General features: G+C 36.3%; 1 protein-coding gene across 3 annotated transcripts in view; it reads right to left on the bottom strand.

Annotated features, from left to right (window-relative positions):
- The window catches only part of PLPP1 (phospholipid phosphatase 1), a 74,524-nt gene that overhangs the window by 10,355 nt on the left and 36,473 nt on the right, over positions 1 to 27,696 (bottom strand). For all 3 annotated transcript variants that reach the window (XM_070938872.1, XM_070938873.1, XM_070938876.1), the window contains exons 3-4: positions 26,104 to 26,384; positions 5,481 to 5,538 (exon numbers count right to left, since the gene is read on the bottom strand). In XM_070938872.1, coding sequence (XP_070794973.1) covers positions 5,481 to 5,538; positions 26,104 to 26,384 — 339 coding nt within the window. The remainder of the gene's footprint in view (positions 1 to 5,480; positions 5,539 to 26,103; positions 26,385 to 27,696) is intronic.

Genomic DNA, 27,696 nt, shown 5'->3' with positions numbered 1-27,696 from the left:
GCTTGATTCCTGCTGATTTCATGGACACAGCCATGGGGTTTTCTTTGCAGCTATACAGCAGTGCTTAGTCAATGTCTTTTTCTGGGCCTTTTCCTCCCTACTGCACAGTCTACTCTCCTAGGATTTCTTGGAAGTCTTCTATTCAAAGATTAAGCAGATCTCACCATACTTAATTTCTGAGCCTAAGGGCTGAAATGCAGTAACAGACCTTTGCAAGATGGCTTTATTTCCTGTGGCTGCATCTCTACGGCCTTCTTAAGAGCCATATGGAAACAATTTGCCATTGCTTTCTTCCCAATCTAGCCTGCAACCCTGGAATTTCCTAAAGGTCTCATAAGTATTAACCAAGCCCTCTTCTCCTCAGCTTCTTACTCAAATTGGATCAGACAGATGCTGCCATCGGCTGATTAAGATACATGCAAATGGTACCAATTATGATCAATGGCATATTTATCTGTATATTTGTCCTAAACCATAATATGATATGGTTGGCTAAAGTTAACTTTTTTATAGCTGTTTAAAGCCAGTTATGTAAGCAAATCTCATTTGATACCATTTAACATCTTGTGCAAATCCAGATTAAGAGAATCATATAAATGCAGCCTGTATATGTTCTGGAAGTGTGGAGGAACTTCTAAAGGAGTGTTTGGGGTGATGTTTACTGATGTGATGCTGGATTTCAAGTTGTGTTACAAAATAGGTTTGTGTGCACCTTTTTAAGCAGGTGAAAGGCTACCATTAGAACACAGTAGTGCTAGTGGGGGGGGGGAGGTCAGAAAGGACCAGAAACTTCACTGAGAACAGTAATTACAGTGAGTTGGGGTTCAGCAAATGGATTTAAATAACCAGCAGGTTGGGGGATCTGCCAGGCCCAAACAAAAGCTTGCTCAAAAAGCATGTGGACCTTCTTACAATCTGGAGGATTTTAAAGGGCAGAATTTCAAGTGAACACTGTGATGGAATAAGGAGAATATGAAGTGCCAATGGTTTTTTCAGAACTGCAATCTAGTTGTCAATGTGGCTGGATTGCACAACTGTAGTTTTTGGGTTGGCTTTGGGATTTTGTTTGTGTGCACAGTCAGTCACACTAACATATGTGAGATTCCTTTGGTCCTCCAGAGGCTGCAGTCTGAAGGGTCTGCTTATGATTAATCCAAGCTGTGAGTAATGCCACATGTGAGGAACTGGAGAGTCACGAGCAGCACAGACTCACAGCTGGAGCCAAGCGTGCAAGCGGCAGGATGAAGCAGCTTGGAAAGAACATTTGAAACAGGTTAGCAGATGTCTTCGACTGACAGGGACAAAATCCTGCACTATCTAATGGAGCGTACATCTGTATGTTGCAAGAGGCAAGACACTTTAATAGGAAAGAGCTTCATAATTGAACCAACTCTTCCTTGCAACATACAATAATACCACCAACTCATTCAAGAATTGAGAGTGTTCCTACAGGGAAATTCCTCAGACATTCTCAAGATCCATTCTTACTCATGCTATGCCCAGGGAAAGGAGGGGGAGAGAGTTGCCCCATGAAGTTCAGAATGTCATTAGTGCTTTATAATGTATTGTCAAGAATACTTTCTGTCCAACGTTCTTATTGTAAATTAAGAACATGAAGGTAAACTGTGCAGCTTTTATTAAAAAGAAATTGCTTAGACATATTGTAACCAAAATTCACTTTCAATTTATTTCTTCAGATTTCTTAAATCCCACCTTTATTTATTTATTATATAAATAAGTCAAGGCATTAAGTCTCCAGCTATGCTGGCTGGAAAATTCTGTTGAAGTCCACAAGTCTTAAAGCTGCCAAGTTTGAAGACCTCTGGTTTGGAGGAATAAAAATGTGAGCACCACTTTCTCCTTCTTTTATAAATTGGTTTAATCCCTCCAAACAAATGGGCAGTTTCTCTAAACTGAAACAAAAAGCAATGTCAAGGCAAATACAAATTAGGTTTGCCAGTTACTCTGACCCACTGAAGCAAATGAAAAAATTGTCAATAATAAAAAGAGATAGAAATGCTCATTTGCCTAGTACTAAACGAATTATTTTCAACACCAGCTTAAAATGATTCATTGACTATTTTTTAACATTTGGTTTTTATTGACTTTTGTGATTTATGATTAGATTTTATTGTGTTGTTGCCCATCTGTTGTATAATGGCCAAAGGACCATCTTGAAATAAATGTTACTGAAAATAAGAATACTGTAGTCTTGCTTCAATTACTTCTCTAAAATATGTTTAGGGTACTTTGAATGTGATTTAAAAAGCAGCTCAGCACTCCAAAAAACTATTACAGTTCTCCACTTCCACCCAGACGTGTTCAAGAGGATGATTAAAAACAGTCAAATGGCACCCATGACAGCTCTATGCAACTAAAGCTCTATCCCTTTTTCACATTCGTACGGAAGTACATGTAACACGTTAAAAAGAGGAAGCATTTTGATTGCACAATTAACAGCTTCATATTTTAACCCCTCCACCTGTCCACTCTATTAGATAAAAATTATTGGATGCCATTAATCTTTCTGTAGTTGAATTCACTTTTAAGTTGCAAGACCCTACCAAATATGGAAATACAGGCAACCTTTTTTTTTCTGGTGGGGGCTGCATTTTCTCAAGAGATACTTTGTTTGGGATGGCATGACAGGTGGGACCAAAGTAAGTGATAGCAAGATACCTTCTCTTTCCAAGCATCAGAGAAGAGACATCTCATTGTACCCCAAATAACACTGGCATAGGGGCAGAAAACAAGGAGAAGGCCTATGGATTTGCAGGCTTATCTTCTCCAGCCAGAGCTGGTGATTCTCACTCCCAGGAAGGGAAGATAGACGTGGCCAATGCCACAGGCTTTTATGGCCAGCCTCCCTCCAGAAGCTAAGTTAGTTCCCCATCCCATTCTACTGAATTTTCTCTATCTTAGTTAAAACAAAGCTCTTGAGACCAACATTTAAAAATAAATTACTTTTTTCTCTCTGTAGTTATTCCTATTTTTTACCATGAATCTTTTAATGTATATTCTTCTTGTGTCTTATTACAGTCAACTATCAGGAGACTTTGCAAATTACAAAGATTTGGAGATTTATTTTGTTGTATACAAAATACATACATTCTTATTTATTATTTTATTAAACAAACTTAGATAACTGCTCTACTGGAAAGAACTCTAAGCAGTGAACAGAATAAAAACATAGTATACTAAAAAAAAAAAAAACTCAAGAGAATAAATATATCAGAAACATCTACAATGAAGGAATGGTTGGTGAAGATGCTGAGATAACCAAACTAACTTCTTTGATGTAAGACAATAACTGTTTACAGCTGACTAGAAACGCCTGATGCACTTTTTGCATAAAACAGAAAAAAATGAATTTATGATTTATTGTTTTGATGATTAGACATGATAGATCATAGAAAGAAGGAAGTCATGGTTTAACTTTAAAAAAAGAGATAAATTTGTAATTATACCTGTAACTGCTATAAAAAGAAGATCTGAAGCCACTTTTTGTATCTTTTTTTCCTTTTCCTTTCTTTCTTGCACTTTTAGCTCTCTTCAATTTCTTTTTCTTTTTTACTTTATATTCATTTGTATTAGTTTTTAACCTTTGTTTTTAAAACTTTCAATTGAATTATATACTACATAAAAGCTACCGTATTTTCCGGCGTATAAGACGACTTTTTAACACATGAAAATCTTCTCAAAAGTCGGGGGTCGTCTTATACGCCGGGTGTCGTTCTCCTGTAACCAGGCAGACCAGCCCGAAAGGCTCTGACGAGCCTTAAATGGCTCTGGCGATCCCAGCTCTGACGATCCCAGCTCTGACAATCCCAGCTGAGTTCCCTGCAGCTCAGCTGGGATCGCCAGAAACCACGTAAAAGGAAACAAGTTTTTTCCCTTTTACTCTGACCATCCCAGCTCTGACGATCCCAGCTGAGTTCCCTGCAACTCAGCTGGGATCGCCAGAACCATGGCTCTGACGGTCCCAGTTCTGACGGTTGATCCCATCCCAGCTGAGTTCCCTGCAACTCAGCTGGGATGGCCAGAGCCATGTAAAAGGGAAAAAGTTTTCCCCCTCCAGCTTGCTTACCTCAGCTGCTAGTCCCAACGCTTGCCTTGCTTTGCTTGCCTGAATCTACTCAGGCAAGCAAGCAACTCCCTGCCTGCAATCAAGCAAGGAGTTAGTTGTGGACTTCAACTCCCAGAATTCCTCAGCCAGCAAAGCAAAGCTGGCTGAGGAATTCTGGGAGTTGAAGTCTACAAATCTTAAAGTTGCCAAGGTTGGAGACCCCTGTTCTATTGGGTAAGTTTTTTTCCCCTTTGGGAGCTTTAAAAAAAATAGTCAATTGAGGTTTTTTTAGTTGTTCTTTTTTAGACCTAGCCATTTAAAGTTTAGGAAGTTTTAAATTTAGCTTTCATATAAAAATAAAAATAAAATAAAACAAAACAATATTTGTGCAGCTTTCTGAGATTTAGTGTGTTTCTGTAGTGTTTCACTCCAACTACACAAACACACAAAATCTCACAAAGCTGTATGTGGAATTTTGTGTGTGTAAAGTGTGAAAGTTGGTTTTTTGGACTTTTTGTGGCTGTGTGAGGTTCCTGCTTGTTGCAGGGGCCATTTTGGGTCTAGCACAGCTGCTTTTACATTGTAGGTGAGCCAGTTGATGTTTTTTAATTTTTATTTGGTGTGCATTGGAAGAGGGGCAGTCTTATATGGCGAGTATAGCCCAAACCCTATATTTTAACAGGAAAAGTTGGGGGTCGTCTTATACGCCCAGTCGTCTTATACGCCGGAAAATACGGTATATTCTTTCTATGCAATGTAAAAGAATAAAAAAAAATGAAGCATCCACACATACTTAATTGGGATTCAGACAAATGGCAATTGTGGTTTCACGAATTGTCTTTTAGAGTTGGTTTAATTGTGTTGTAATGGTAAGCAAAGAGGGATGTCTTCCACATCAAAAATACCGCAACTAGGCTCTTGTACTGCCATCAGATGATCAACTTCCTCTAGGGTGAAGAAGTGCATCTCAGCATCGTTTAAAGTATTGCCAGTTGCTCTGCCATGCACTTTCTTCTTATGCAAGAACTTCCACCTAAGATTCAACTTTAATGGATCTTTAGTTTTGGTGAGTTTGGCTATGTTCCCTTTGCTATTGCTACCTTAACAGCATAATGGTCAAACTATTTTACCAGGTCTATTTAAGACAAAATACACAAAAGGCAGAATGCTAACTACATCTAACCCCCAATCTGATTACTTGTTCATCTGTCCTGAAAACATCCTGTTAATTCAATGGAAGTCTGCTGGTAGGTATTGACCAGCATTCCAAACACTCCTATTTCACCTCCATATCACTTTTATTTCATGTGTCCCTTGCACAAACAGCCCAAAAGAAATTCTGCTAATGCAGCAAATATTTCCACCTCAAACTTTTTAAACATCATAACCAGCTGCTAAAAATACATATACTTACTGCTAGAAACAGCATGCAATACATGGAGAACGATGAATGTCCAGAGTAAAATGACAGTCTGAAAAATAAGAAGAATAAATGCAAATAAGTGAGTGTGCATTTGTTATTTTTTTAGCATACAAGAATCTGTTCCTTTTAAAAAAAGGGGGGGATGCAGAGCAAACATAAGATTTTTTTCACATTTGAGACGCAAAATCTGAATTTGGCAAAATAAACTGAATAACCTTGGACAAGTTACTATTTCTCATACATTCCTAACTGAAAAATTGTGAAGAAAAATGCTACGCTGAGTCCGTGAAAGAGAAGTCAGGGATATAAACAGATCCAAACAGAAGCAACGGGAGCAATAAACTACTTTTGTAGTTTACATACAGTTTGTAATTTGTATTCAAAATGAGTTTTTAGCCTGAGTTATGTTCACTTGAATTAATAAATTAAAATGTTCATCTATATATTAATCAATGCTTTAGAATTTTAACATTTATCTATTTGATTCTGCACTGCCTTGAAGTTCGGCTTGTCTGCCGAAAAGGTTATGAGAGTATTAATCCACAATATAAACGATGCAGCATTATTAAAACATAACTGTGAACAGATATAGGATTGCCCAGTTTTGGATTTTATAGTGTGGGGTGCTCAGTTGGCTTTTGGGCTCAGTTTTGATTCCTAGCCTTGATGCAAGGGGTGATCATAACCTCGCAGAACTAGACCATATTATCTCCATATATGGATGGAAAGGATGAGAGTGAGAGAAGAGCAAACACTGTGTCTAAACACATTCATGCCAAGGATTTCAGACTATTACAATTAGTCTTCTATTCTTGGATACAGCGTTGCCAAAAGACACAGCCAATATAGCCTGACCTTTCAACATCAGAATGCACCATAGTATATTAGCTATACTTTCATGTTTCCAGACACAGATTACCCTCAAGATCATGTCTCTCCTAGAGAACTTCAGAGAAAGTTATTAATGGTACTCTAATTCCAGCTGGAAATACCTGTCCTTTATAGTTTATCAGTTCCCCAGCTGCATTTGTTTTTCTTCTCTCAGTCACTGCCTGCCCATAATTTTAATATTTTAAACAGAGACACAATAGAGATACTGCTAAATGTTCCCCCACAACTCTTTCTTCTGCCTCAGAGCGGAACATTTTGTCCCTCCTGCCAGCCATTTATTTTCCAAACTCTTGCAGCATTTCTGAAGACAACGTCCTTCAGTCTTTGTCCCTCCAGCCCTAGTTGGTAAATAAGCAAACCACAATGGGAAAGTGTCCATCTCTGGAAACACTAACCCTTATTTAGTTATATTTCATCTTCCTCTCCTGCCATGTTGTTAAATTATTTAAATCATCCCAACAGAAGATCATACATCAGGTCTCAAGAGCTTTCAGGAAGTTATTGTTTCATAACAAGTGCCCTTGCATACTTTTCTCCTGGAAAGTTTATTTCAACAAGTCAGATAGTATAAACCTAGAGTATACATTTTATTTTGACTTCTCACTCTGGCCATTAAGGCTAATGTTAACACTTCTTTCCAGAATAAGCTATTTAAAAATATGAAGGAGCTACTAAGCTAAAGATATCTGGCACCAGAGTTCTTTCTAGGTTCACTAAAGAAAAACATTCTAGAAGAGATGGGTTTTTTTCCATCACAAAACATACATGGCATATATCTCATGAAAAAACACTACAGGAGTCCTTGATTTATAACAGTTCACTTAGTGACCATTCGAAGTTACGACAGCACTGAAAAAAGGGACTTATGATCATTTTTCAGACTTATGACCGTTGCAGCATCCCCATGGTCACATGATTTACATTCAGATGCTTGACAACTGACTCACATTTATGGTGGTTGCCGTGTCCCTGGGTCATGTGATCCCCTTTTGCAACCTTCTGACAAGCAAAGACAATGGGGAAACCAGATTCACTTAACAACGGTGTTACTAATTTAACAACTGCAGTGATTCACTTAACAAATGTGGCAAGGACGATCATAAAATGCAGCAAAACTCACTTAACAAATTTCTCACTTAGCAACATACATTTTGGGCTCAATAAGTGTCGTAAATCAAGGATTACCTGTATCAACATAGTGACAAATTAGATTTGTAATGTTTTCTTAAACATGCTTTGAACAATTTTTCTATGGATTTGCCCAAAATTAATTCTTACCTGAAGAAGGTACTATTGTACAGACCTTCCACAAAGCCATCAGTATAACAATTTGGATACTGAAGTGGCATGTTTTGTATTAGAAATCAATTTGTATTTGCGATCATGAAGGCAACCAAATTATGTTAGTCATTTTAGCTCAGATTACAAAATCATATTTCACATCACTAAAAGTTAACTCAAGGAGTCACCCTGAGTAGAATGAAGGCTCTTAAAAGGGATGTTTAAGTCGCAAGAAAATATGAGGCAAATAAAGAACCATGTAGCAAAACCTCCAGATTTGTGGAAGTGTATAATTTCTAGAAGCTAAGCTAAGTTACATCTTTGACAACTGTTCCCATCAAATATCTAAGTTTTCAAATTACAAGTTTGTCCAATTCAAATTTTAAAAATTCTTAGAATTGATTTTTAAAATGTGGCCCTCTGATAATGCTAAATCAAGATGCTGCTGAAAATGTTCTGAAAAACAGGAAAGCATTCACAAATAATAGCTTATAAAAGGAAGTTATTAACAACTAATTGCCCTCCCTAAGTATGAGGCTGCAGCTTCCACATCCCCATAGCAGTTTAAATCTGTTGTTGCTTCTTCTCATCTGTCCCACATTTCAAGGAACTCTTTGTGTTTCATAGTTTTTGAAGCTGGGCAATTGTTGATTAGTGACATAACTGTCATCTTTCCCCTAAGAACTGCTGACTCTCAGCATATAACTCTTACTCAGAGTAACTGAAGTCATATGATATCTGAATTAAACCCCAAGGTTTATGTACAGTATCTACAGTAAGTAGTCAAATTTGTAAGAAAAGTAAAAGCTCACCCATTTTCTGGAGGCTTAAGCATTTGCTATTATCTTCTGGGAAACATCTGCATAATTCTGACTTTCACCCAGGCATCATGAATAGTATAACCATCAGGAAGCAGCACCCAGAATCAAGTATTTGGCATATCCAACTTCTTGACATAAATATGGGTGTAATGTAAGCTAACCTAATAGTAAGCTGTAACAAGCTCTATAGCGTGTAATAAAATTGGACAACAATCCATCTTTTCTCTTATTCTCATAAAAATCAATAAATTGATCAAAATTAGATAAACATTTGTGTAAGCATTAATTTTTAGAACTGCTACCACAACGTTTGTTAATGACCACTACTTTAAACATGTTTGAAAGTGGATCAGACAAAATAATGTATGAGAGGGCTATCAATAACCACTTCTTCAATTTGGGGCCCTCTGCGTTTTATTGGGCAATAATTTATTTATTTTCAGGCAGCATATCCATCAAGTATGCTGGTTGGGAATTCTGGGAATTGTAATCCCGAAGTTTCTGCAAGGCATCAGGTTGGGAATGCTAAGTTTATTGCATCTTTATGTTATGCAGCATGTCCGTTTTGAGGAAACCTATGTTTAGTTTTGCCATATACCAAAATTGCCACAGCTTCTCAAACAGTGTGAAGAGATTGATTCCCTCCAGTATGCGACTCTTTTAAATAAAATATAAATGGTAAGAGGATAAAATAGTCAGATTTCAGAGTTAACACATGCTGTAACAAGTCACTATTCTAGAAAACATCAAACTGCCCAGCATATTCAGTGTATAAAACATTAGAACAAACCATATTGCAAAACCCAACCTCACCATCACCAAAACTGGCATTTCAAGATACGATGTGTTAAGAGGAGGCCATGTTTTCAATCTTGTCACAACTGCATTCTTGAAGCCATCTTTTGAATTCTTGTTATACTCCCTCATCATTTGCTACAGGTTCAAGAAAAGTAAATATAGCAGATGGTATTTTGCAACAATGGCGTATTTCATAAAGTATTTCATAAAGACAGAAAAACATTCATTGCATCAATGAAGTTACACTGACGGTTAAAACTTAATATTCCAGTACTCAACCACAATATTTTAGAACAGTTGGATTTCAGCGTCTACTTTTCTTGCAGATGTCCAAGAGCATTTCCTATTTCCTGACACCATAGAACAAAGTATTTGCTAGTAACATATTTTTTTAGCAAATACTTGCACCCATTAATTTTCTTCAATCGCACTAAGAAGCTTTTTGGAGATGACTGCCGGGGCACTGATGAATTGCAAAAAACAATTTTTCTCAATAATTTTCTGAACCTGCTAATTATGATCACATCCCCCACCCCATCATATTTCACTGACAAGACTTTTTAAATTAAGAGTATGCTTTGCATGCACTTTAGCAGAGATGCCATCAAGAGCTACACTTGAAATGGAAACCTCATAATCATTGTACTGTTATATTGTTCATTGGTGTTCATTTTGGTCTTTGACTTTTAGGGGAAAGGCATACATTAAGACTAGTCTAAAGGGAGGCATGATGGCAAAAGGTTTAGGAGCCAAAAGATGTTAAGATGCTCTCTCCAAGCCCTTTCAGATTTGGATCTGCACTCCAGAATTGGAAGTGGTAGGAGGAGGGAAAGAGGGCAGCTCTTTTGTCTTTTAGAAGCCTCTTCAAGGTTCAGGCAGCCTGAATAACCAGCTGCATTTTTCCTGCTATAAGCAACAAAGTTTAAAAAACTGGATTCCATTTGTGCCATTTCCAACTACTTCAGGAAGGCTGAAACAAACCATTGCTTCTGCAGGAATCATTTTCTATGCAAAAAGCCTTTTTAAGTTGCAGGCCAGTCCTTTATTAAACTGAAACTTCTGCAAAGTATTAGCAGCTACACACCCATTTGTCTTCCTTGTCAAAACCAACACACCACGTATCCAGCTAAAGCACTGACAGAGCTATCTCTGGAGATGTTTTTTGACACATGCTTCTGTTAAAGGTCATGCAATGGATGAGTACTGTAAACTCCATTTTTATGCCTGATTGCCAAGTGCCATCTCAGTTACACCAAATGCACAGAAGTCAAATAGATTAATCAACCCCTGCTATGGAGAGTCTTTGGCTCTTGATTATGTAGCTGAGAATATGAGGGCCTGCTTTCTGTTCATCCCTGAAAAGACAGCTAATTTTAAAACTTCTGAATATCTAATTTCAGGGTTTTACACCAAGTGAAACTATACCTCTGGCCCTGGGATTTGAAATGGTTTCCAAAATACAAAGAGTATTTACCTCAGTAAGAAAGCCCTTTACACAGTTTGTTTGATGAGAAAGACAGAATCTGCTTTGATTATAGGCAATGAAACTGTATCTTACCCAAGCTATGCATACTCCACCTGTGGTATATCAATATGTAACTCTCCAAAATTCCCATGCACACAATACACCCGTAAATGTGGTCTGTAAAATCTGACAGAAGCCATTTCACAAGTTCAAAAAGTAGTTGGGTCCCTCATATATGAAAGAGCTTCTAGCCAGTTCTGAAATCCAAGTTCATATAAACCAAGAATTTCCATAGTATCTTGCATGGTCAATTATAACCATGTATGAGCAAGAAAATTAGTTTCAGTCATGACTACAAGCTCAACCACTGACAATCTGCAAACTCAAAATGGTTGCTTGTATTAAATAAACTGTAAAGAGATACTTCTACTTTACTTATCAGGTTGTTCAACACATTTAATTCTAAGTTCCACGTATTCTATATGCATGGCTCTAGTACTGACTGTACTTCTTAACAGTGTATGGAACGACTGACTGTCATCCACAGCTATACATTCATCTCCTTTGGAATTTAATAATTAAAGCTGGTCATTTATCTCAAGAACTATAAATTTCACCTAGTACACTTCATAGATTAAGGGCTGATCTATGTAACCAAGATGTACCAGCACAAATACAGAACCATTAATCTTTTCTCAAGGGCAAAAACACCTGATGTCATCTACCAAACTACACCTCAAGTCAGTGCTGTGGCCAAAATGGAGAAATGGTTGAGTCCTAGAAAAGAGTTTAAACTGGCTTTATTTCTAACCATCTTACACATATAAAGGTTTAACACTATAGGGCTTCATTGTCGGAAATCATTAACACATGGGTCCCAATTTTTAGATGGCAAATGCTTTGGAAATTGACATCATGGCCACTTTACTTCAATCTTTGTTCCTAGCAAGCACTTATAGAAGCATCCTTGGTAAAAAAAAAAATGCTTAAAACTGACACTTTACAATATACAAGATTCCTATTTTTTCTTAATTAAGAGAATCTAAAACAAACAAAATAAAATGGATGGTGGAGTTTTGCAGATCAGAAGAGAATGACTACTGAGGTTTGGAGGCAAAATGTTATTACTTCGTTTTTTAAATTTCTTTGTTTTATTAAACTATCTTTTTAGGTAAATTAAAATATTTTAAGCTACTAAGCCATGCAGTATTAAAAGAAGGAACTCAATACTAGCATAAATTAAAATAAGGATTTGTTTCCTTTAATTATACCTTTGATACATTTGGGGAAATAAGTCAAGTAAGGTGGGTTTAAACGTTATTTTAATATCAATATTGACATATTCAAAGAAAGGCTCAGCTTTCAGTTCAAAGAAAATTAAAAACCTGAATACAAATAAGAATACGGTTACACTGAAAGACATGACTAATCTTCAAAAATATCCTCCACATAAGATTTATATATTTATTTCTGGTCATATGGCTGCCCATTTCAACATGATTCTGGCAGCAAACAGCAGTTGAAAACTTAAAATAATCATATATATATATATATATATATATATATATATATATATATATATATATATATATATATTTTCATTCTTCATCTATGTAGTTGTAAATGCATCTTTGTACAAATAGGCAATTATTCTAGAAACTATTTATTCTGTCTTTAGTTACCGTAAATAACTAAAGCAAATGAAGTCATCCAAAACGAATATGAAATAAACTGTTACAGTTGCCCATAAACTATATGTAGAGTGCCAACACTAACAAAACTGGGAATCAATTATAACTGAAGGATGTATTTTTCTCAGGTTTTAATCAGTGAGAACAATTAACCAGTAGAATAGCTTGCCTTCAAAAGTTGTGGGTGCTCCATCACTGGAGGCTTTTAAGAAGAGATTGTACTGTACAACCATTTATCTGAAATGGTATAAGGCAATGATGGCTAACCTTTTTGCCATCGCGTGCCAAAAGTGGGGGGAGCACAGGGGGTCGTGCGCGTGCATGCCCACACCCATAATTCAATGACCCCCCATGCATGCATGCATGACCCCCCCCATGCTCCCCCATGTATGCAAGCACAAAAAAACCCCATGCCCCGTTTTGGGCCTAGCAGGCCTACCTGAAGCCTTTGGAGGCTGGAATCAGCCTGTTTCCAGACTTCCTGTAGGCCCGTTTTTTGCCCTCTCCCAGGCTCCAGAAGCTTTTCTGGAGCCTGGGGAGAGTGAAAACAGCCTCCCCCACCCCTCCAGAGACCGAAGATGCCCTCCCAGAGCCTCCGTGCAAGCCCTGTACTTACTTGGCATCCAAAATGGGCCACGTGGAGACTCCTGAAGGGGAGGGGTGACGTGGACAGGGCCAGCCGAAAATCAGCTGGCCGGCAAATGCATGCACGCTGGAGCTGAGCTAGGGCAACAGCCTGTGTGCCCAAATATATTGCTCTGCGTGCCTTAGTTTCGTCATCACGGGTATAGGGTCTCCTACACGAGCAGAGAGTTGGACTAGAAGACCTCCAAGGTACCTCCAACTCTGTTATTCTATGTTCTCTGTTCCTTTAATATCATGAATAGTATAATGGTATCTTTACAATAATAAATTTCTTAACGTTTAAGATCCTGTAAGGTTTTTTCTTTTGTCTAAAAGGCTAAAATGGTATAGGTAATCCTCGACTTACGACCTTGTAAATCAGGGCAACAAGTAAGCAAACAGTTACGACAGACAGAAAGCAATAAAAACTGTTACAAATCATGGTCATGCTGCAACTGGTTGTAAATCATTTTGCTTGTAAACTCAATTTTGTTTTAGGAGGAACTGAAACTTCTCTTGCCATGCAGAGATGTTGACTCCCAGTTTTACTGGATACACCCTGCATTCAGACACATGCTCCAGAGCTGAAACTTGGTCACAACACTAGAACCTGCACCAGAGTGGAACAAGGGTCAGCAGGCTATCAGGCAATGCAAAAGGACTGACTGGATGGCAAGTCAATGAATCTCCTGCATTTTATCATGCATAGATCTCAAGACTTCACTGACTTCTGACTATGAAAATTACAGCTCTGGAGTTATTACTGTGCATGGAATTAAAGAGAAGCAGCTAATTTTTAAAACCATCTCCTTTCCTTTCTCACATTGCTCTCTCACATCTCCTTTTGTCTACGAATAGACCCTAGAATCTCTTCTTTTGCCAACTTTACACTTAAGCCCCATTGTCCTAGCCCTCCTTTCATGTTTTTTCCTCTTACTCAAAGTCCATGCATTTATCTAAGAAAAACATCTCTTTCCTTTTGTCTTCCTTCCAGTGTTACATTTCTCTGAATTTACACTTCTCCTTCCAAGATTTGTTAGATATAAATCTTTATAACTTTCTAACATGAAAAGTAAGCTAACTTACAGGACTGTCCCCTATTCCCCTACCTTTAACATCCCTTTTGATGATAAAACTATTTCAGCAGATTGGGTTTCAACTTCTGTTTTATATCACCAACAAGATGATAAAACTATTTCAGCAGATTGGGTTTCAACTTCTGTTTTATATCACCAACAAGCAAACAACAAGAAAATATTTCATAAGAGGTGTTAAGCTATAAAGTGGACTGAAATGGCAAAAGGTGAGTGCAAGAGCTGAGGCAATTCCATGTCCCAAATGATTTATGCACTGCTCTATGGAAAAAGTGATAAAATAAATCAAATCACATAATGTTTTCTGTGATGTGGCAAGCTTGGCAGTACAAATTCTGAAATTGTGAGCCAAAAGAGCAACGATTTCTGCTAAAAAACATCCCTCTGACTGCTGCTAAAGCCAACACAGAAAAAAAACAACCAAAAAAATAAAGTAGAAAAATTCTTATAAAATGAATATTCTGAGAGCTGGTTATTATTCTTTTTCTTTCTTGATTTGAAGGAATCTTTTAAGTACCGTAATCCGTATGAAAATGTTAATTGATGGACAAAGTTGGCTCTAAAGAGTTATATTTGAATTGAAAGAGAGGCAGTAGCATATAATAAAACTATGTATCTTGAATGTGGCAAAAAGTCTTGGGTTCAATTACAGGTACGTAAATATTAGTTTGAAACAGAGACATTGTTGGTCTGGCTAGCTAATATAGAGCCCAAGGCACAAGTGATCTGATATGGAAAAAATGAAGTTATCTATCTTTTTTTTCATACACACATCTTTTTAAGCTGCACATGAAAACCAGGTCTACTTTTATTGAAACTGGCTATAATAACACAATCTTGCAAGTTTGATTGTGCTGTGCCACTACTCCTTCTTATATTCCAATGAATCAGGTGGTATTTGTAGGAGCCACTTCTGAACATTAACTCATCTTAAAACATGTTTTAGCATCCTTTGCTTAGAGAACAATTCTTGCATATTTCCATCAGGGTTAGTCTTTATACTAACCCAGCACTAGTATAGCGATGGTGTTAAAACACCCTAAAATATTCTATTCTGGTGCACCCTAGAATGCTCCCACTCCATGCATAAAGCATCACACTGACACAAGATGTAATACTGCAGTGGTGATTGTGATGGCCAACTTCTGAGCTTTCCTTCAGTCTAATGCAAATCTAATGTTGCCAGGCAGTATCTCGGCAGAGATAAAGTACTATCTGGGATACATAATATTACAAACTACTATGAGCATTTTTGTTCTGCTCTACCAGACCAAGGACCATCATGTCCACTACTGTTTTCAGGAAAAAGCCAGGTGGTTCTTAAATTTCACAAGCAATTGTGCAATGATCATCTGCTTGTCTAGCCAAGAAGCCCCTAACTAGTACCAGTGTTTGGGAAAAAAATGTTTTTCAAAACTTTTACAAAGAATTTGCCATCTCACCCATGTAATGAAAAACATTCAATCTAAAACATAAATATAATTATCCGAGTTATCTCCAAAAGTATGATCTTTTAGCAGAAGCCACAGGATATTGGTACAATGCTATGCATGCTGACATTACTTCTCAAAGGTGTGCCACAGGAAACATTGTACTTTTGCTAGCTGAATGAGGGACAAATTCTTCCAAAGTTCCGTTTATTAGTAAAGGCACCAATCACAATCAGCACCTTTAAGGATTCTGAATTTGCATGCTTCTTCTAATCACTTTTGGTATGGTTAACTGTTTTCAGCACCAGAAATCTTTGTTTTGACAAATTTTACAGCACCAGGAAAGTTTCCTTTAATCTAGCAAAATGGTTTTTTTAAATACAAGTTTAAGGACTTTTTAAAAGGGGGGGGTGTTTGGAATAAACATCAAAAAAGATGGTTAAAATGTTGATTTTGAAAAGTTATAAATGGACTAAGGATCCAGATGAACTTGAAATAAGAGCTTCAAATTAATTATAAGAGTCCATCCTGTGGGGAAATGCTTTTATTTTGAAATCTTAAAAACACACACAATAAGATGGACATTGAAAGCTGGACAATAGAGAGAGCCAGAAGGAACTAAAGATTACAATCAATGGAGAAGAATATTTAAATCTGACTTACTAATACAGAATGCAGCAAAATACTTTAACATTGGAAGTATTGAAGGATATTGTTGAACAAGGGACCCAAAAGTTAATTTTAAGAGTGTCTGCCTCTTATAAATTATATTAGGCAAGACTGAGACTGATATGTGGATTTTAAAATGACAGTCTACAAGAATGAGGACCCAGTTTGTGGGGGCAATAAGCTGACTTTGTATAAAATATACAAAAGAATGAAGGCTATTGCTTAACGCATTGTAAGCCGCCCTGAGTCTCCGGAGAAGGGCGGCATATAAATCAAATTAAAAAAAAAAAAAAATTACATGGGAAAAGTTGCTACACTGGATATACAAATGAAACTAGCAGATGTCTCAATAATTAAAAAGGATATACAAATAACAAACAGTAACAAATTAATATGTCATCATCTCTGGTAACCCTTAAGAGATTTTTGCTGATCAAGACTGAATGGCAAGGCATTAAAGATTTGTTTATAAATAAGAGTTGGGACATAGGAAGATAAGATCATTTGTTGTACAGTATTTCAAGAGAAGATGATAAGATACTAAAATTGTTTATATTTCTGTGATGAGGGGGAGAGTCATTTCTATATATTTTTGTTTGTTACTGTATTCTTAATTTTTTCCTTTCTTTTCTATTTTTTTCTTTTCTGCACTATTTTTTCACTTTTTGAGTTTGTATTAGTTTTATCTTTTTAATCGTAATGCTTACTACAATTACTAAAAAGTTATATTTATTAACCCAGTATGCCTTATGTTTTTCTTCTCTTGACCTACTCTGGTCTCAAGCTTAGATTCATTTACATCATTTGAAATGAATCTAAGAGAAAAAGACTAATTGCCAGTTTTCTGAGATGCTCCTCGCTATGCTCAGTCATTTTTGATCAATGTCATGCTGCCTAATTTTTTTCCCTCCAGATATTGCAGAGCTCCTGGCAGCTTTGGAAGTGTGGAAGATGATAAGGGATGCTGGAATCATCCAGCATCCTCTATAGTTCCCATTGCCTATTGATGCCCAACAGAAGGGAATGGTGCAAATTAATCTCTATTTACAATATACTGTTACTGGTACATGAATCCTATGCAAGATCAATCCAGTTTCAGATGACGCTGTGCACAGCATTTTTGCCCAATATAGATTCCTGCTGAAGAAAGATTGGGGAAGTCCTCTTGGCTGCAGCTTAACTCCAGGATCATTTCCATTATTGTATAATACTTTTCTGCCTAAACACTTTTCCCTAACACTTCACTTGGAGCCACCAGACAAAAGCATTTATCCCACTTTTATAACAAGGTACAACAGGGCAGAGTTTGCATTCCTGCTGACAAAATCCACAGCAACTCCAAGGTGCAAAAGATAAGTAGGATACCAAGTAGAAAGCTGCACCCTTTCCTTCACCAAGGAGCAGCTGAGACAAAAGTTACTGTCTTACTGCAAGCCGAAGTATCTATATCACAATTACTGTAGTTCATGGATAGACTTGAATCTTGTGGTAGAGACAGCTGGGTAACAACAGCAACAAGACCACTGCTGCTCTGCCAAAGCAGCAGAATGGCTCAACCTTTGCAAGAAGTTTGGAATTCTCAAATAACTCTAACTTTTCCAGACAGCACCAGGAAATTGAATTTTGGATGTAAAATTGCCTTGCTTCATGGATAACCAACTTCTGCCCAAGTTATGCAACACCTGTCAACAACTGTCCTGGATAATTTGATAATAGACAAACTATAACAGCATTATAAATACATTATTTTTTTTGGAGCAGAGCAAAAATTGGTATTTAACTTAAGCCAGCATCTTAAGCAATCGGTACTTAACTTAAGCCAGCATTGTCCTTCTCTGTCTTATCCACGTACATTTTTTTTAGAATTGCTGAGTCTAATCAACTAAAATCAAGTGAACACCAACAAGCCAAGATCTACAATCTTGCTTTGTTTTTTACTGTATTTGATCGTGCAGTTACTACTATTGAGCCGGATACCATCTATTCTATACCTGTCCATTTGGTTTTTCTTATTTAAATGTAGAACCTTACTTTTTTCACTACTGAATTTCATTTTGTTAGATAGGGACTTTCTTCTGGAGTGTCAGTTATTCCTGCCAGCTTGGTGTTGTTTGAAAATTTGATGAGTTCCCCTTCTATCCCTTTGTCAAAATCTCTGATGAAGATATTGAAGAGTAGACTCTTGGGGTAACGCACTACGTACTTTCCTCCATGTAGATGCAGTTCCATTAAGGACTACACATTGAGTGCAGTCGGTCAGCCAGTCATTTCAAACATGACTCTTCAAACTGTACATACTGGATCACTGATTACCACAAGATAAGAGTATTTTTTATAGAAGCCACAGGCAAATTAATGGGCTACCAGTAGTTATAAGTGTTCATTTAGTGACAGTTCAAAGTTACAATGGCACTGAAAAAAGTGACATGACCCTTTTCACATTTATGACCGTTGCAGCATCCCCATGGTCATGTAATCAAAACTCAAGATGCTTGGTGCTTGGCAACTGACTCATATTTGTAACAGTTGCCGTGTCCCGGGGTCATGTGATCACCTTTTGCCACCTTCTGACAAGCAAAGTCAATGGAGACGCTAGATTCACTAAGCAACCATGTTACTAACTTAACAACTGCAGTGATTCACTTAGCAACTGTGGGAAGAAAGGCTGTAAAATAGGGCAAAATTCACTTAATAAATGTTGTGGTTAGCAACAGAAATTTGGGGCTCAACTGAGGTGATAAATCTAGGACTAACTATATTAGTAGCACGTTTTGATTGGTAATTGCAGTCTTTAAAAACTTCTTAGTTGATTAAAAATCTGATGCTTTAATTTGAACATGTTCCTTCAGTATCAGGCAAGTAATTTTTTTCTTCATGCAATGTGAATTGTCCTTCTTTGCCAGCTGCCTTCCAAATCTTTTCTGGAGGATTCCTCAATTCTTTAGATAAGTGTTTCTTAAACTTTTTTCTCTCCAAAGACTCCTTCCCACTTTAAAAAATTATGGAAAACTTCAAAAGAGCTTTTGTTTGTATTTATCCATATTTACCATATTAAAAATTAAACTTGATGCATTTGCTCCCTTTCCTGCTCGACGTGATTGTTTGATGGGATTTTAATATTGTATTATTTTTCAATAAGGAAATCATTTTGATTTTGTGGGTGCCTGAGAGGGTCTTGGGGGGACTCTCAGGGTTTTAGGAGCATACTTTAAGAAGCACTGCTCTAGAGGGATTTTAGAAGGTGGATGTGGATGTGGAAGAGGAAGAATATCTTGAAATGTCATTCATTCATTCCACTCGGATATGTATTTTTGTATATTGTGATTTTGATCTTATCCTGCCCTTTTATCAAAAGGTACAGCTTCTCAGAAGTATTGAGATTGCACAATTTTAAATAGCTTTTTCAGATTTTTCAGTCTGATAGTTGCCCTTTTAAGCAATAGAAATGTTGTTACAAAACCCCCCTAAAAGGCCATCCGGTAGATATCTAGATTTTTAAAAGCCTGTGAGTTTCAACTCATCACTGTTTTACTGATAGAATTAAAGGTACTGCAGCTTAATTTTGAAAGAGAAATTATTTGCAATTTTTGATGGAGAAAAAAATGACTTTGTGAAGATTTTTTAGAGTAAAAAGTCAGTCAATAATGTTCCTTCAACACCGATAGAGAATAATTGTGTTTTAATCATCTCTCTCAGTATTCACCTCAGGGTTTTAGACAATCACTTTTCCCAAGATTGCAAGGCTGTAGCTGCCATGTGACCCTGAGACACAGTTGTTTTAAAAAGTTACACGAAGGTGTTATGTTTATGCTTGCTCCAAATGTATTTTGTAGTCAAACTGAGAGCACTACAGAGTCCAACAATCCGCAATATTCTCAAATTCCTGATTTGCAGGATTTGTGGATCCGGTATTAGTGAGATTCGCTTACTGGACCAATAGTCAGTCATTTGATACAACAACCAACCATGTTTAAGCCAAGTATGTAAAAAAGACTTGAAACAATTCTCAATGAGTTTTAAAAAGGAACTCAGAAATTAGAGTAATTCCTAGATTAAAACAGTCTTCCACAGTCTGATTCCACTAGAAGTCTTGGACTCTAATTCTCAAAACTCCCAATTCTGATTACCAAAATACTGAAGATGAGGACTTTTCCCCTTCATTCTAAGAAAGTAACTTTGGGAAAAATATGAACAAAGTATCAACAATTTTAGGTGCAGCAATTCAAATGTTAATTTATGTTTCTTTAAATAACATAGTTTTATGCTTACTATCTAAGGACTTGAATGCATTCACATCCAGAAAACTTTACTGTAAATAATATAATTTCAAAATAACTTACGTTTTGTTCCCTGCTACTTTTTTTGTTCTTTTCACTTAAAAATACCATGTGTCCTTCCTTAAACCGAACAAAGGCCATTTAAAATTAGATGTGCTTATTTATATAGTTTTCAGAACTGCTCTTTCATTAAAGCAGAATTTTAAATTCACTGTAGTAAGGCAGCCCATATTAGTATATACTTTAAAGACACAAACAAAAAAATCCCAGACCAAACTGACACTCACATTTACTTATAGATATATTTAAAAAAAAAAAACAATTTTAAAAAGAGGGGGAGGCATTAACCTTGGCCACTTACTGCACTTGTGAAATTACTGATGACAGCAGGGAAAAAGCAAATAATACTTCTGGGTTCTATAGTGTTCTTCCTTTTCTGCATGGAAATCGTATCTTTGATCCCAATTTGGTCTGTAGCTTCTATTAGCCCCTATAAACCTCAACCAGCATGACCAACGTGGGGTTATATCGTTTGTAATCTTAGACAGCTGAAGAATGCCAAGCCACCTCTTCCCATGATATCAAGCATGATCACTTATCATATGTGCTAATAAAAGAGGCAGCAGCCCGAACACCCTTTCACCAGACAAACCAGGGGCTCCCATTTTATGTCCTGTTCATTTTATTTTCAATGAAGTTAATTTTGCTAGGCATTTCCACACACTTACTCGTCCAGAAGACAATACTTGTAATGAAACATCTAAGATGCAGCAGTCCCTAGATTCAATTCAGCTGTATGGCAGAAATCCTTCTGAATGCAAGCCAGTTTACTAGCTCATAGGACAAAGACAAACAAGAGAACAGAGACTCCAAGTAGCCCAGAAGGTTCAAAATCAGATAATAACCAAAACACAGAATATCAAACTTAATATTATGGCTCTTCGGGTTCTGAGCCCAGTGGGAAAGTATTCCAGTTTCTGATGTGTTCCCTGAAATTACCAGGCTGAGAATTCCTTACTTCTAGCAACCTCTAGATGCCTTGGTTTACAGTCCTTAACATTTCCAAACTGTCCAACCATACAGTTGAGGGAGACTCCTTTTTCCTCATGAAAACTTTATTACAGTTTAGACAATACAGTAATCTTTAGATTATAGTAGAAAAATATTCCAGAGTATCTTTAGGTGCAACGTAGGTTTAAGAGCTAAAAGATTATCTGATCATGTATTTTATTTACAGCAACAAGATAAAGCATACAGTAATCTTATGTGTAAGTTTATGTGTATACAGACAAACATATATTTGTTTATAAAAGTATGCATATATCTCCAGATACCTTATGAAACCAAATAATCAAGGCAATGATGAATGCAATTATCAATGTTTTAATGAGAATCCTATTTTGTTTGCCTGGACATCAGAAGTTCAAAAGGGCAGATTGCCAGCACCAGCCTTAGATATTCCCGCACCTGTTTCAAAAAGCTGAGGTCTCATTTGCAAAATGCTTCATGCTTTAAAGGATTTTTTCAGCAAGACAGAATTGATGAATTCTTAGTCATAGTAGGGCATCAGAAGGGATAATGACTAAAACCAACAAACCAAAGTATTTTGCCAGTTTTATTCTTGTCAAGCATGCCACATGTTCACGCTACAATGAACAACTACTGAACTTCAAAGAAATAAGCCAGTATATTTCTTTCTTCTGTATTCAAGAATTAAACACAGAATTGTGATTTTATGAATATCACAGCATCTAGTAGTTAGCATAGAGGGGAAGGCTTAGCCCCAAGTAAATAAGAGCTTTTTTCCAATTTTTTTGCAAAAGCAACCCACTCTATACACATAAGTTTTAGGAACTATCACAATCTTGAAAGGAATCATATTATACCCATTTTATATTGTAAAACTACTGCCTTATAGCACATTTTATATTATACAATGGATATAGAATGATGTCTATATTACATTTTATTTATTAAGGGGAGAATATCTAAAGCATGCTGACTGGTTAATTCTCGGAGTTGAATCCACAAATTTTAAAATTGTCAAGTCTGAAAAACACTGATCTAAAGCATCTGTGTGGAAGTTATCTAGACTGGATATATGAATAACACCAACAGATTTTATTAACAGCAAGATTATTTTATGAATCAAGACCCTTTGTTAATTTCTTGTTTTCTTCCTTAAGTCCTCAAGTTATCTCATGCTGCAATAATTAGTTGCTTAATTAGAATAATATCAAAACAATGTCTGCTGTACACACAGCTAATGGACAACTCTCCTCTGAATGATTCTCATCTTTCCAGTTTTTGAACCTGTTTTAAAGATAGTATAATCAGCTAGATTTCTGCATTGCATCTTAGTCCCATATCCTGTATTGCCAGGAGCCACTTTTCGTATTAGTCACACAATGCAAGAAGGTCACATCACTACAATATTGAAGTAGTTGCTTTAATCACTTTGTGAAGCACCCTAGGATGCATTTTATAAAGAATTGTAAAACATTTACATTTTAAAAATCATTTACAGAATTTGCAATCAACTATTTCAAAGTGCTCATTTAAGGTCAATCATATGGCCATATGCAGCTGCTTTATATTGAATAAAACCTAGTCCATAATTGTCTATGGAAATTAGCAAGTGTTCAGTAGAATTACAGGAAAATGATACCTTCCATCAGTTACTACCTGATTTTTATAACCACATTGGAAATTTTTATTAAAGAATTAGATGTCTGCCACTAAATCAATAAATACATGGAGCATGTATTCTCAAGCATCATTTGCTTTCAAATCCTCACAATTGGTTCTGTCTTATTACACAAATATTCATTTGATTTGCATTAGTATATGAGGTTAAAAATATATTATTTTCCAGGGAGCACCATCATGCTTCCTAATCTGGATGATGAAATGTCTGCAAGCAAACTACCAAACTCACAAAGCACCAAGACTCTGCAGTTCAACCCTGAGCTACAGATACTCTCTTCTATTGGAATATTGTTTTCCTTTCATTATTACAGATCTATGCATGACATTCTTCTATGCATCTTCACTCAGGAGAAAAAGAAAGTAAAAAATCTTCCCATGACTAGCAGAATGGCCAAGATGCATGACAGTTAAATAATACTGGAATGCTATTCAGTTGCAAAGAAATGTAAGCCATGCATTATATAGATTTTCCAGGAGAAAATACATATGCAAATACATACATAAGACAGACAGAGCAAAATATATGAGTATAAAAAAACAATTCAATTCAGATCAATCCACAATATCAATAAAAGGATCTTAATTTACATCTAAACTTATCTTTCTCAAAATGGCTGTTCTCTTTTGATTCTCCAACCTTCTTCAACGGTAAGGATCTATTTTTAACCTTGTAGGTTCAGTCTGGAGTGCCAGAGGTTAAATCAGGATAGAAAATGAGAGACCCTGGATTCTAGTCCTGCCTTAGGGAAGGAGCAGTTGGGTGATTCTGGGCCAGTTGTTCTCTTTCAGCCTTAGGAAGGAAGCAATGGCAAACCTATTCTGAAATCTTGCCAAGAAAACTTCAGGGATTTCTTTTTTTTCTTTAAAAAAAAAACTATGATGGAGAAAAGGATTGCCCTTTTTGTAGTGGCAAAGGATCTTCTCTGTTTTGTTGCTTATTCAGTCAGTTTCGAATTCAGCAATAAACCGCTACATCAAACTGGTTCTCTTTCTTATATGAACTCATGACCTGTATTAAGAGATGCTTCTGGATAAAGCTTCTGGCTGTTGGGCATTTTTCCAGTTAAACAACCAGAGTTGGAAGACTCATAGTCAATTGTATGCTGAAAAAGATCCAAATATCCTCAGCCCCCAAATTTTTAAATGTCCTTAGCATTATTATTTTTAAAATTCAGAGGGGTTAGAAATTTGCCTCCAAAACTGGGCGGATATCCCAGAACTAAACATTCATCATGGGAGGAGTTCCCTCTGGGGAAGATGGATGTTGTTTTTGACTCTTAGTCAATGCATACCATGCAAGAGAAGCCCTCTAAAGAGGTTGTCATTTTTTTCTGTTTTGTTGCCTCCCAAAATCACTTACCTAAAGTGAAAATGAAAATATTTTTTTCATCTCCAAAAGAAGCTCCAATGATCCACAGCGCATTTTTAATAAAATGATTCCTGAATGTTACTTCTTTTTTGGAATAAAGAACGTAACCTATCATTTTCTTTTTAATGTACTGAAGAGAGAAGCAAAATTCTTAATCAGAATAACTAGGAAGTAAGATTTAATGTTTCCTAGTTCATACAGAAATCTTGTTTTAACTCAGTGTGAACAATTTGCATTTTCTGGAAAGTAAAAATAAACAAGGGAGAAAGAACAAGCTGCCGGTTTTTCTGAATGTGAGGAGAACAAGAATGGGAGAGCAGAATATAGGCTCCAAAGAGGCTAAAATTGAGTCATAATGGAGCTTGTTTCAAAAAGAAAAAAAAAGTGATCAAAACAGAAAGGAAAACTGTGACAAGGTTCAGTATACTGTGGATGGAATACAGCTAAGTTTTCACACCATCAATTATAATTCTGCTTAGAGAGGAAAAGCAATGTTTTAATACTTAAGTGCCTTTCATCTGCAATCTTCCTTCCCTACTGACTTTCTCTTAAAACAGTGATATTCTTTCAGCAATAATAAAAATAAATTCTTTAAAAGCATTTTGTTCCTCTGGTATTTTTGGCAATGATCGAAACATTTAAGGAATTTTGATTCAAATAGGGTTTGGGAATGCCATAAGTAATTTGGGTCTTTCCTTCCTTCCTTCCTTCCTTCCTTCCTTCCTTCCTTCCTTCCTTCCTTCCTTCCTTCCTTCCGATTTTGGAAATGGGTTGTGATATTCAAAAAAAGCACAAATCTGAGATTTTAATGAAATTCTGGCCAGTTCTTTCTAAGCGACGGCATGTTGCCATCCTAACTGCAAGAACTGCAAAGATCTTTTGGGTGGGTTTCTTGCATTTTTCATTGTATTTTTATAAGCCCTGGCATTCCCATAAAAATTCAAATCCCTTTCCTCCTATGTCTGGGCGGTGCCACTCTAGCTACATACCAACAACCTTCACAGCTTGAATAGCAGGAAATAAAAGGAATGGTTCTGTACAGAAAAACAACTTCAAGAATGTGAAATGTGCTGTAATTAACACATTAATCCTTAGGTTACACATCTATCTAGCTCTGCATAAAGCCTATGTATCAAAAGGGAGCGACAAAGACCAAAGTGATAATAACTATCAAATAACCAATGCAAATGTTTTCCGCTTTTCTTTTTTCATGGCTTTAGTTGCTTTATAACTAGAATATTATTGTACTGGCAGCAATAATTCGCATATGCTAATTATTTTGTACAGTACTAGTTATAGTACTAGTTACTACAGTACTGGAATGGTTTTGTTCTTGTTGTTAATAAGAACAAAACGTACAATACCCTTGTGTGCTAGTGGAAGACAAATGATGAGACATCGTGAACCCTATTTACAAAATTGTTAAATTTCCACTTTTATCAAAAAGAAAATACGAAATATTTTCATGACCAGGCACACACGTTAACAGACTTACCTTCCTTCGTTAACCTTTACTTTGTCTCCAAGGCATTTGAAGTTTTCAATATAACCATTACTGCAGTTGATATGACGCCAATCTGGTTTACATATGTCCAGAAAATGAGGTCTCAATCTACCTATTGAATATTTGGCAATGTCTGTCAAAGATTGGCTAACAGCTGCACCAAAAAGGAATGTCCCCAGAGCCTTGTAAATAGCAGCAACGTAGTTATTTCTCACAAATGAATTAGAGTGCAAACAGTTGTGATATACCGAAAGGGCCTCTCCTATGATTATCTGGAACAAAAAAGAAAAGAATGTTTTAAAAATTACAACACAAGTAAGAACACACTGCACACTCAAGTCTGTACATGGGCTTCCATTTAATTAGGTAACAATTAAGCCTATAAAGGTTCTATAAAAACAATTTTATAGAACCTTTAGATGACTGGTTCAAAGAGTAATCAAAAACAAAGTGAAGGAAATATAAACTTTCATATTTTTTTTGTTCCTGTCTGGGTTTTAATGAACAGATAACATGAATTAGAAATCTTTCCCTCTATCCTTACCACCAGACAAAACACTGATTCCCGGAAAATCCAGCAATGGTACCATACGCAAGGAACACATTTAACTTTTCATCAAATTTCCACTCATTCTTAACCTTTTACTCAAAAGAAATGGTTTCTTTGCCAAGAACATGTTCGTTCTGGAAATTCAGGAACCAAGTGAAAGGGCTAGACAACAATGTTCTCGCCAGAAATGTTAAAGGCCAACTTTTAAACATGTGAACCTCCCAGCTTTCAGCTAAATGGAATCTTTTAAACCGGACACGCTTCCTTCAGAATATAATGGTTTCCTAAAACAAAAACAAAGGTGCCAAAGGTGGAAATTTAGAATTATGGAAAATAACATTTTATAGTGTTCGTTGGTATAGTATTCAACTTGACCTGAAGGATTTGTGCCTATCTATTATAACTTTAGTTATAATAATACGTGGATTGTTAATTATAAAATGATGATAAAATTAACTTTTATCATCCATATATTTTTCATAAATTGCCTTGACCGAGTTTTGTTCTTGAAAGTGATCTACTTCAAGGATCATTTAATAATACTAACTTTGTATACGATGGCTTAGTAAGTGGTAGTCCAGGAAATATTGATATCTGATTGAATTACACAAAAGCTCTTCCATAGTTTTCAAAAGCTCTATGGAAAATGGGAACAACTGTCCTGGGCTCACATATAAAGGCAGCAACGTCAGCACTAGCTAACAACCAGCATAGAGTAGTCCATTTCCTTTATTATTCTCAGGGTTAGAGTAGATGGTAAACCATCTTGGGAACATCTTCTCAAGGAGTTTCATTACATTTTTAGGCAAAGCCACTTCTTAGAGAAGCTATTATGTTTTATATGTGGCTTCATGGAACTTTACAGAATTTTATTTTATTTATTTTATTTTATTAAATTTCTATACCGCCCTTCTCCCGAAGGACTCAGGGCGGTGTACAGCCAGAAATAAAACCATGACAATAGAAAAATTAAAAACAAGTTAAAACAATTAAATCAATTGGATGAAAATTCTAATAAGACAACCCATTAAAAT

The sequence above is a fragment of the Pituophis catenifer genome, unplaced genomic scaffold, assembly GCF_029215685.1.
Source record: "Pituophis catenifer annectens isolate HBS135680 unplaced genomic scaffold, rPitCat1.0.hap2 SCAF_2, whole genome shotgun sequence".
NCBI classification, from domain to species: domain Eukaryota; kingdom Metazoa; phylum Chordata; class Lepidosauria; order Squamata; family Colubridae; genus Pituophis; species Pituophis catenifer.
This window is presented reverse-complemented; position numbering and strand designations above follow the sequence as displayed.